The 12,381-nt window shown below is 37.0% G+C and overlaps 1 protein-coding gene across 1 annotated transcript in view; it reads left to right on the plus strand.

Moving 5' to 3' along the window:
- Positions 1 to 12,381, plus strand: part of ACOX2 (acyl-CoA oxidase 2) — a 112,700-nt gene that overhangs the window by 75,298 nt on the left and 25,021 nt on the right. The window contains exons 6-8 of the mRNA XM_053720952.1: positions 5,705 to 5,820; positions 10,111 to 10,283; positions 11,934 to 12,096. Of these exons, the coding sequence (XP_053576927.1) occupies positions 5,705 to 5,820; positions 10,111 to 10,283; positions 11,934 to 12,096 (452 nt within the window). The remainder of the gene's footprint in view (positions 1 to 5,704; positions 5,821 to 10,110; positions 10,284 to 11,933; positions 12,097 to 12,381) is intronic.

Raw genomic sequence — 12,381 nt, forward strand, 5'->3', positions numbered from 1 at the left:
TGGTCATAGAGGTTTCTCTGACTCCGTGATTAATACTATGTTACAGGCTCGTAAATCTGTATCTCGAGAGATATATTATAGAGTCTGGAAGACTTATATTTCTTGGTGTCTTTCTCATCATTTTTCTTGGCATTCTTTTAGAATACCGAGAATTTTACAGTTTCTTCAGGATGGTTTAGATAAGGGTTTGTCCGCGAGTTCTTTGAAGGACAAATCTCCGCTCTTTCTGTTCTTTTTCACAGAAAGATTGCTATTCTTCCTGATATTCATTGTTTTGTACAAGCTTTGGTTCGTATAAAACCTGTCATTAAGTCAATTTCTCCTCCATGGAGTTTGAATTTGGTTTTGGGAGCTCTTCAAGCTCCTCCGTTTGAACCTATGCATTCATTGGACATTAAATTACTTTCTTGGAAAGTTTTGTTCCTTTTGGCCATCTCTTCTGCTAGAAGAGTTTCTGAATTATCTGCTCTTTCGTGTGAGTCTCCTTTTCTGATTTTTCATCAGGATAAGGCGGTGTTGCGAACTTCTTTTGAATTTTTACCTAAAGTTGTGAATTCCAACAACATTAGTAGAGAAATTGTGGTTCCTTCATTATGTCCTAATCCTAAGAATTCTAAGGAGAAATCATTGCATTCTTTGGATGTTGTTAGAGCTTTGAAATATTATGTTGAAGCTACGAAATCTTTCCGTAAGACTTCTAGTCTATTTGTTATCTTTTCCGGTTCTAGGAAAGGCCAGAAAGCTTCTGCCATTTCTTTGGCATCTTGGTTGAAATCTTTAATTCATCTTGCCTATGTTGAGTCGGGTAAAATTCCGCCTCAAAGAATTACAGCTCATTCTACTAGGTCAGTTTCTACTTCCTGGGCGTTTAGGAATGAAGCTTCGGTTGACCAGATCTGCAAAGCAGCAACTTGGTCCTCTTTGCATACTTTTACTAAATTCTACCATTTTGATGTATTTTCTTCTTCTGAAGCAGTTTTTGGTAGAAAAGTTCTTCAGGCAGCGGTTTCAGTTTGAATCTTCTGCTTATGTTTTTTGTTAAACTTTATTTTGGGTGTGGATTATTTTCAGCAGGAATTGGCTGTCTTTATTTTATCCCTCCCTCTCTAGTGACTCTTGTGTGGAAAGATCCACATCTTGGGTAGTCATTATCCCATACGTCACTAGCTCATGGACTCTTGTTAATTACATGAAAGAAAACATAATTTATGTAAGAACTTACCTGATAAATTCATTTCTTTCATATTAACAAGAGTCCATGAGGCCCACCCTTTTTTGTGGTGGTTATGATTTTTTTGTATAAAGCACAATTATTCCAATTCCTTATTTTATATGCTTCGCACTTTTTTTCTTATCACCCCACTTCTTGGCTATTCGTTAAACTGATTTGTGGGTGTGGTGAGGGGTGTATTTATAGGCATTTTAAGGTTTGGGAAACTTTGCCCCTCCTGGTAGGAATGTATATCCCATACGTCACTAGCTCATGGACTCTTGTTAATATGAAAGAAATGAATTTATCAGGTAAGTTCTTACATAAATTATGTTTTTTTTCCAGTCATGTGACTGCTATTGAAAAGCATTGAGAAGCAGTGCATTTATTAAAATAGCCTGTAGGTGGAGCTGTCCGCTTGTGTTGCAGCAAAGCCAAGCAAGCTGAAATTAATCAGTTCAACCAGACCTGAGCTATCGAGCAGATTTCAAAGGAACAAGATCTTCCTGTCTATAAATCAGTCCAATAAAAGAACTGATGCATAAAAAGTACTGTTTGCAGAAAAAATGCAAGTGAAGTCTGTGTTGTGTGATTATTTTATTAGGTTTATAATGCAGTTTAGCAAAACAAAAAATCATTTAACTTAGTTTAATTATATATTCTATGTTGTGTGGTTATTTTATTAGGTTTATAATGCTGTTTAGCATTTAAAGTCTTCATTTCAAAGCTTTAAAAATAATGTATTGGGTGTTACTTATGACAATTTTGAGAGGGGCCTGGAACCTAACTCCCTCACTTCCCATTGACTTACATTATAAACTGGGTTTCAATTTACAACGTTTCGATTTACAACCATTCCTTCAGGAACCTAACCCCGGCGTAAACTGAGGGCTACCTGTGTGTGTGTGTGTGTGTGTGTGTGTGTGTGTGTGTGTGTGTATATATATATATATATATATATATATATATATATATATATATATATATATATATTACATTCCAGTTTATTGTCCCTTTATGCAAGAGGCATTTTATCTAAGATTTTTACATCTGCATAAAATGTTATACTCTCAGACTAAGATTGCTCAGTGTTTGAAATGAGACAGGTTAACTTAAAACTGTTCAGTTTACACTATAGCTGACTTAATTTTGAAATACATACCAACAAGCCTAAATCCTGCATTTAACCAGATCTAATGGTATGAGTACCACAGCTTATGGTTCCACCAAGACCATATAGAGTACAGCATTTTCAAAATCCATAAGTACAGCTGACAGATGGGAACATTTGTACACTTTATTTGAAGAGGTGCTCTTGTTTGGGGAAAAACAAACAAACATATGTCAACCTTTTAAAAGTACTTTTCTTCATCTAGCCATCTACCCAGATCATTAATGTACAATTTTGAATTCACAGAATTATTTTTGTTTGCACATTTACAAATATGATTCTTTAAAAAGTGATCTCTTAATTTCTGCAATTTTTGTATCATGCATGTCACACACTGTTGATTTAGGGAATGCAAGGGGATAAATGTTTCCTCCTGTAAGTGTTTCTGTGGGTGTCTGTGTTTATGTCTTTGTGCTTTGGTTTGTGTCTCTATGAGTGTGTATGTATTTTTTTTCTGTGGATGTATGTGAGGGTGTGTGCATATGTCTGAGCTTTTTCTATGGGTGTCTCTGTGAGGTTGTGTGTATGTTTGTCTTTGTGTATTTTCTCTGGATGCCTCTGTGAGGGTGGGTGTGTATGTTTGTGTTTTCTGTGGATGTCTCTGTGAGGGTGTGTGTGTGTGTGTGTGTGTGTATGTATGTCTGTGTTTTCTGTGGATGTCTCTGTGAGGGTGTGTGTATGTCTTTGTGTGTTTTCTGTGGATGTCTCAGTGAGGGTGTGTGTATGTATGGCTTTGTGTGTTTTCTGTGGGTGTCTCTGTGTGTGTGTGTATGTCTTTGTGTGTTTTCTGAGGCTGTTTCTGTCGGTGTTTCCTTGGGTGTATGTGCAAGTTTTGAGTTTGTGTGTGTCCATTGTCTGTTCCTTTTTAGGACATTTTGACCTTACTACTGATTATTCACATCTTTCTACAGACTTTGAGACTAACAAGACCTTTCTGAAAGTCACCAATCCACCATTTAAGCTTTAAATTATTGTTTAGGCAGTTCAGGGCCCTTCCTTTCAGCCACTGCATGCTGTTGTCATCATTCAGTTGGCATCTTCCTTTACAAAAATATAATCAGGACTCCATATTTTGTTTTCTAAATCTCCTTTTTTTGACAAAACTGTAGTCTACCTCATTACTTGTCAGGTCAATGTAAACAAGTGCTGAGTGTCTGTTTGGGTGTCTGTGTCTGAGTGTGTTTCTTTGCGTGTCTGCTAAAGTGTCTATATGTGAATCCTTATGTGTGAGTGTGTGTGTTTCAGTGTATGAGTGTGTCTCTGTGTGTGTATGTTACTACCTTTACAACATTTCCAAGTTTAAATAGACACTTAAGAATAAAGTGCATATACGTTTTAGTCACTTGGTCAAAAATTGCACATGTCAAAGGAGGGGGGGGCCTGATCAATGGTTAAGTCAGGGGCCCCAAAATTTCTAGTGGCGGCCCTGATGATTAGTTAGTGGGTGTCCTGCTGACGATAAAACATATTGATGAATCAACAATATTTTTGCTCCTTTCATCATTTAAATGTTGTTTATTTATTTGTTATAGGGAACACTTGTTTTGAGGTTTTGAGTTTTCAAAACAAATGCAAAAAATACAGCAATTTTTTTGCATTCATTTAACTCCAAATGCACATGTCTAATTATTTGTTTCACTGCTGCCACAAGACACGTGCACACTCCTGTACCTACTTCAGTATTCCCAAGTAGAAAGAGGAAAAACAGTCAACCAAGGAAACCAATAGAAAAGGGATAATTTGATAAATAGAAGTAAATTAGATTTTTTTTTCTTTATTGTTATCTGTATTAAAAGGGACAGTAAAGTCAAAATTAAACTTTCATGGTTTTGATAGAGCAGTCATCTTTCCAATTTGCTTCTATGCTTAAATTTTATTTGTTCTTTTTGTATCCTTTGTTGAAGAGTAAATCTAGGTAGGCATGTAAGTGTACACATGTCTTTAGCTCTCTGTGGTTTGCAACAATGTTATACATTGTTGCAAACACTGGTACCACAGAGTGCTAAAGACATACGCAAGTTTCTGAGATCCTATGACCCTACCTAGGTTTACCTTTTAATAAAGGATGTTAAAAGAAAGAAGCAAATTAGATTATAGAATTAAACTGGAAAATTGTTTTCATAATTGCATGCTCTATAAAATTTAATTTTGCCTTTACTTTCCTTTTTAATGATTGAGTTATAAATAAAAGTAGATATCTACTCTAATATACTATACAGGGGGTGCAGAGGTTGCAACTGCGACTGGGCCCCTGAGGGTGGGGGCCCAGCTTAAAAAAAAAAAAAAAAATCCCAATTAAAAATGTTGACCTGCCACTGCCTCTACTGATATCATGTGAGTGTGACATGATGCTTCACTAGTGTCTCTGACTACAGGGGTTAGTGCTTCTGTTTTACCCATTGGTGTGACTGTGTGTGTATTTATGTATGTATGTGTGTATGTACTGTATGTATGTGACTGTGTGTGTATTTATGCATGTGTGTGTGTTTATGCATGCATGTGTGTGTGTATGTGACTGTGTGTGTATGTATGCATGTATGTGTGTGTGTATGTGACTGTGGGTGTATTTATGCAAGCATGTGTGTGTATGTGTGTATGTATGTATATGACTGTGTGTGTATTTATGCATGTATGTGTGTGTGTGTATGTTTGTTTGTGGAACCAGCAAATTACAGACCTTGTTACTACAGCATCGGTGGGGGGTGGGGGGGGGGGGGCAAGGGTTAAACAGTATCACTATACAGTACCACTATATACAGTTAGGGTTGCCACCTCAGCCATGTTTTCCTGGACACTTATGAGTTACACATGCTGCAGGGTGTGCAGGGAGGAACATGTATTGTGTTTCTGGACATCACTATTCATATTCCTCCCTGCACACCTTGCAGCATGTGTAACTTATAAGTGTTCTGTATTTTAAGGGACGGGTGGCAACCCTAATATACAGTACGGGGGGGGGGGGGCTGGACCATGTCACTGACTACTGTGGTCACTTTATAAAGTACTGGGGCGGGAAGGGTCAGGCCAGCCATCTCACCTGCACTATATACAGTAAACAATGTCACTATATACAGTGATAGGGGGGGGGGGGTAGGGGAGGCCTTCTTAGATTCTTGCACCTGGGCCCTGTGGTTTCTAGTTACGCCTCTGATAATATAATATTTTGCTTCTGTTGAGCACATTATTTCTGTGCAGAAAAATAAAGGTATCAAACATGAATTTAAAAAAAGAAGAAGATAAAAATGGAAAAAAAATACGTATTCAGGTTTTTGATTTTTTAAGTATTCTAATGACAATCAAAACGTTTTTACTTCTTTTATTAGGAATAACTGTTGGGGATATTGGACCAAAAATGGCCTTTGAAAACATTGATAATGGATTTCTAGTGTTGAACAATATCCGCATTCCCAAGGAAAACATGCTGAGTAGATTTTCCGAGGTATTAACAGACATTATGTGAACACAAATTACACAAATACAGTTGTTTTAAATCTTCTATATATTGTTTTCAATTAAAAAAAACCTGAGCATGGCTTCCATTTTCTGTTTCTGAAACAGATTAACAACAGTAGTTGAAGGTTTATATGGGCAAAAAAAGGACAGTTTTGCGATTTATTCAAATGAAAAGTGTTTTACCCCTTATCTTGCTAACTGTAGTCTTAGGGATCAATTGGGTCTTTAATGTAAAATTGCAACTAAAATGTAATTAGTTTGTTTTGAGTCTGAAAACTGTCTCAAAGGTAAATAATTAAAACATTTGTAAGACTGTTCTGTATTATTGATATACACTATATATATATATATATATATATATATATATATATATATATATATATATATATATATATATATATATGTTTAAACACACTGAGGGCCATATTACAAGTGGAGCCCTATCGTTTACAAGCGAGTGATAGTGGATTTACATGTTCATTTGTGCGCAAGTTAAATTGCTCTACTATTACAAGTTGAAAGTAAACATGATTGCTTCAACGCAATTGAAGTTAACACTCTTCAGATTAGCGGCTTATACTGTGTATTTACTGTAAATATTTCACATTCCAATGTCCTGCACATAGCAGAATATGTTCTAAGTATTTATTAATAGACTAGTCCTAAAGCCCGTTTACATGGGCCATTTTTTGCAGTACAGCGGTACCACCCCTTGCTCTCTCTCCCCCTCTCTTTTGCACTCTTTCTCACTCCACCTCTCTTTTGCTCTCTCTCTCCCCCCTCTCTTTTGCTCTGTCTCCCCCCCTCTTTTGCTCTCTCTCTTCCCCCCCCCTCTCCTTTTCGCTCTCTCTCGCTCCACCTCTCTTTTGATCTCTCTCTACCCCCTCTCTTTTGCTCCCTCTCTCCCCCTCCTCTCTTTTGCTTTCTCTCCCCCCTCTCTTTTGCTCTCACTCCCTCTCTTTTGCACTCTCTCTCCCCCCTCTCTTTTACGCTCTCTCTCCCCCCTCTCTTTTGCTCTGTCTCTCTCCCCTCTCTTTTGCTCTGTCTCTCTCCTCTCTCTATTGCTCTCTCTCCCCCCTCTCTTTTTCTCTCTCTCCTCCTCTCTATTGCTCTCTCTCTCCCACTCTCTATTGCTCTCTCTCTGCCTTTATTTTTCTCTTTCCCCTCTCTTTCTATTTTTCTCCGCTCTCTCTTGCGCCGACCTCGCCCGGCCACGCCCCCTGCCATGCCCAACCATGCCCACACTCCTGTCCGGCCACACCCACTTTCGCCCGACTGCCGCAAACAGCATGTCAGGTAAGGCCAGGTGTGTTTGTTCTCGTGCTGTCTCTACTGCGCATGACAGCTTCGGACAAACACACTTGGCCTTTTACATTATAGGATATTCATATATATATATATATCTGTATTTACCTATACTGAATAATTATGTGTGTGTATATGTGTATATGTATATATATATATATATATATATATATATATATATATATATATATATATATATATATATATATATAGACTCCTCCAGCAGCACTAAACATATACACATTCTGGGCTTGACAGCCGCAACATATATATCAGCATTAGGTCTGTATATGTGCGTAAGGAGTATAGTTCTCTCCTGACTTTGCTATTTCTTTAGATGAGCAGTCTGTTATTGAAGACTTAACCCGCTCTGTGTCCATTAGGCTGTTTACACATTATATATTGTACATTTTACCACAAGTGCACCTAGTATGGACATCACATTCACATTATTACACAATAAACTTCCATCAAGGGTATACGTCAGGGGACAATTTTATTTGCAACACAAGTAATATGCAAGGTATTATGCTTTATTAATTTTTTGTATGTTTGCACCTGTATTGTATTCCAACACTTATGTACATGAGCATGTTTATAGGATAGATATAACATGTGTTTACTGTCCGCACATTGTTTTGTGATGAGCATTTGATTATTATTGCACTTGATTTGTGGAATTTTTGTTTGTGTTTTTTTGTTGTTGTTGAGGATCACTATGGCAACCAGTTTTGGCGCAATTTTCACTGGGGGAGGGGTTTGGTTGCTTGTCTGGTATATATTTTCACTTGCTGTTTGTTTGGGTTTGTCTGAGGAAGGGGAGTGTGTCCCCGAAACGTCACGCTCAATTAAAATTACTTTTTGATTTAAAGACCAGTGAGTGCCTTCCTTATCTCTTTTATATATATATATATATATATATATATATATATATATATATATGTGTGTATATATTGTACCAAATAAGCATCAGTTATATGTTGATATGTATTTCTGAATAAATAGAACATATTCTTGTATGTGAATAACATTGGAATGTGAAATATTCGTATTTTCATGTTGGGTTAGCGGACTTGAGAATATATGTTTGAGTTTGAGAAAGAGTGGGGTGATTTTTTTTCTCCATTGACTTCTAGGAGGGAATAGGTTATCTCTCGCACAATATTCTAACTTTGGCTTTTTGTGCGCATCGGGTTAGCGAGCGTACAATAACTTTTTACTTTTAACTTGTAATACGAGCACAGCCTGCTGCATGCAGAAAGTTTACTTCTAGCGCAGTTAGTGAGCGAGCAAAAGGCCTTAATTTGCGCTCCACTTATACTCTTGCCCTGAGTGTTCACAGCAATATTTGTTTGTGTTTTATACATCAGTTGCAAATTCTTTCTTTGTGTCCATTTTGTATTTATTTTAAGGCAATTATTGGAAAAAAAATATTTTTAAGGAACACCATCTGGGAGATGCACAAATTAGCACTTCTGCTATTTTATTCTCTCGTGCTATCAATTATTGTTTGACTTGTGGAACCCTCACCTATTTCATCTTCTGAATGTTCCTTGAAGGGACATGAAAGTCATTTTTTTTCCTTTCATGATTCAGACAAAGAATATAATTTTTAATCAACTTTGCTATTTACATTTTTTTTTTTGTCAAATTTGGCATTCGTTCTCTTGGTATCCTTTGTTGAAGAAACAGCAATGCACTACTGGGGACTAGCTGAACACACTGGGTGAGCCAATGACAAGAGGCATATATGTGCAGCCACAAATCAGCAGTTAGCTCCAAGTAGTGCATTGCTGCTTCTGAGACTACCTAGGTATGCTTCTCAACAAAGAATACCAAAATAATTAAACACATTGGATAATAGAAGAGTATTACAAAGTTGTTTGATTTTGCATATTCTATCTAAATCATGGAAGTGTCATTTTGACTGTCCTTTTAACAACATATAGTGAAGAACATCCTCATTATGGCTACACATTTTCAAGCGCCTACCATGTTGAACATTGGTTTGACCACATCACAGAACAGTAATTGAATGGACATGTAGGTCAATAGTATACTGAGCTGCAGTGTTATATGCACACCATCGTAGTGAAGTACGTTAATGCAGAGCATGGAAGTGTGATCTACTCATTTTCTATTGGGTGTGCAGTACAGTTTCTGATTGGTGCACCTCCCAATATCTCCAAGTTAGCAACTCAACCTATGTGTGGCAAATAGATTAACCAATTGGATGATTTAATCAACCAATCAGATGAGAACTTCCCTTTATGACATTTAAAAACAAGTTTTCCTGACTCCAGATTGTACATAATTGTTTATAATAAACTTCACACATTTCCTTTTCTAATATAGACAGTATTAGTTATAATGCCCATGTTATATCCATTATATTAAATCACAAACTGTTTTTTTTTTTTTTTTTTTAAAGATACACAAAACCAAGATTTTTCTTTCACGATTCAAATGGATAATATAATTTTAAGAAAGTTTCCAGTTTACTTATATTATCAAATTTACTTTGTTCTCCTATTATTTTTTTGTTGTAGAAAGTAGTGTGTATGTGTCCGGAGAACTATATAGCAACGGTTTTGTGAGAATTATTTTGAAAATTAGAAGACTGCAGTGCACAATGTATAACAATGTACTGCTGCCAAATTGTGCTCCAGAATCGTGCATGCTCCTGCAGCCTACCTACCTGCTTATCAACAAAGGATACCAAAAGAACAAAGTACATTTGATCATGGAAGTAATTTGGAAACTTTTTTGTATACTGAAAAAAATATTGGGTTTCACATCCCTTTAAATTGATAGGATAGCAGCTATATTTAATTCCAACAGACAGCAAACTTGAAGTAAAGCTTGTTCAGCCCGACCTGTGAACCTAATCCTGTGTATATGAGCTGTAAATATGGTGTATGTGTCTGTTCTTTTATGCAGAAGACTTACAGCATGTTATTTTTAATCACAGATTCTGCCAGATGGCACCTATGTGAAGCGTGGCTCAGACAAGATCAATTACTTTACCATGATAGCTGTTCGGGTCACAATGATTCGTAATGAAGTGTTGGGTGCTCTGATAAAGGCCTGTGTTATCGCTGTGAGATACTCTGTGGTTCGTCGGCAGTCAGAGCTTAAACCTGGGTACGTTCCCTATCAAATAATGCTTAACATGAACTGCAAAATATTGCAACATGGTACAGTACATGTATACCTATAAAGTCACTAAAGTTATGTCACTGCATTGATATGTGACACTGCAACATTTTGCTATGTGTTTGGCCAATTAGGAAAAGATATACATCTGTCCACAGTAAAGGAGACCATAAACATGAATTGTGCCAGGCTTTTTAAAGAGTGTTCAACCAGTGCTGAAACATATCAGCAGAGGATATGAAATAAAAGTATACTGCAGACTCCGCAGGAGGTCCCTGCTACACCCGGGGAAGGCTTGTAACTAATTTCCTATGAGGTGAAAAATGAGACACAGTCTATAGTCCATACACATCCCTCTGACAAGGCACTGCACTCTGAGGGGAAATCGGCCTCAACTCAGTCTGAGAACCCCCCTTATTAAAGAATCCTATACACAACTTCATTCTTCACCTACCTCCAGCTGAGGCAAAGACAAGACTGAGGTGCCAGTGAGGTGGGAGCGAATTTATAGAGCTCTTGGGGTTTGGGAATCTGTGCCTCCTTCTAGTGGCAGGGAAGAATAATTCCCTGGAGTAATGGATTGTGGACTCTCACCAGCTGTATGAAAGAAATTATATTGTTTAAAAAGACCTCCAAACTGTTCATATTTGACAGGGAGAGGCCCTGATTCTTAGCTCTTCGCCTCTAAGACAGCCAAATGTCCCTATTTGCAGAATTTCTCTAAGCCCCACCCATGGAACACCAAGATATGTAAACAAACTGCACAGACACACCCACCAACCACCCAGACACACCCACAATCCTGCCCACAAACCACTCATGATCCCACCCCTCCCAACACTGCTCCACCCACAAAATGGTGACAGGCTGCCATCAACCTCCTGAGTTCCTGATACCCAGCCACAAATCTTGGGAGGTATGTTTAAATCTCCCATTTAAAAGTAAGTGACCTGTTGCAGTTTACTCCTTTTAACCACATTTCCTCCTTACCCCCTCTCTTCACCCTCTGCCCAAATATTTTAACTTTTTGACTTTTCATTTAGACAAAGTGGGTGGAACATGAAATTAGATGTCGTACCTCCCACTCAAATTTAGAATTGCAGAGAGTGCTTACATGCCGCTCTGCTTACAGTAAAGATAAAAAAAACACATTAAAACATTTTTACATATTGTATTGGTATTTTAAACTTTAGTTATAGGGATATAAAATCTATTTTTTTCTTTTGTGATTCCAATAGAGCATGCAATTTTAAGAAATGTTCTAATTTACTCTTATTATCATTTTTTTCTTCGTTCTCTTGGTATCTTTACTTGTAAAGCAGAAATGTAAGCAGCCTGCCTATTTTTGGTTCGGCACCTGGGAAGCACTTGCTGATTGGTGGCTAAATGTAGCAACCAATCAGTAAGCGCTACCCAGGGTTCTAAACCAAAATCGGCCGTTTCCTAATCTTGCATTCCTTCTTTTTCAAAAAAAGATACCAGAAAATGAAGAAAAATTGATATTAGGAGTAAATTAGAAAGTTGCTTAAAATTTCATGTTCTATCTGAATCATGAAAGTAAATTTTGGGTTTCATATCCCTTTAAAATAATATTCATGTATTCTGAAATGATATAATATACATTTCTTCATTTTATAGAGAAAAAGAGGCAAAAATCCTTGATTATCAAACCCAGCAGCATAAGCTCTTGCCACTTGTCGCTACTTCCTACGCCATATATTTTACAGCAACGTATGTGAGTAAAGTGTATGAGCAGGTGTACCAGGAAATAAAGGCAAACAACTTTGAGTCTCTTCCAGAGGTACAGTAAAAGGAAAAAAAAGTTGTTTTATATCTGTGTTTAATTGTGAAACTGTACAATTTGTAATTAGGTAGAACACAGATATTGGCTCTGTTATTGTGTTAAAACTGATGTAATTGTGCCTGTAATAGAAACAGTATACTGGTTACATTTTCTAACTCCGTCAGACTGTTAAAGGATCATACAATACAGTAGAATTGCATAATAAAAAGACAATGCAATAACAGTCTGAATTTCTAGTAAGCAGTAGATTATTTTCCCCATTTGCCAGTCACTTGTATCATT

Source organism: Bombina bombina, chromosome 7 (assembly GCF_027579735.1).
Source record: "Bombina bombina isolate aBomBom1 chromosome 7, aBomBom1.pri, whole genome shotgun sequence".
NCBI classification, from domain to species: Eukaryota; Metazoa; Chordata; class Amphibia; order Anura; family Bombinatoridae; genus Bombina; species Bombina bombina.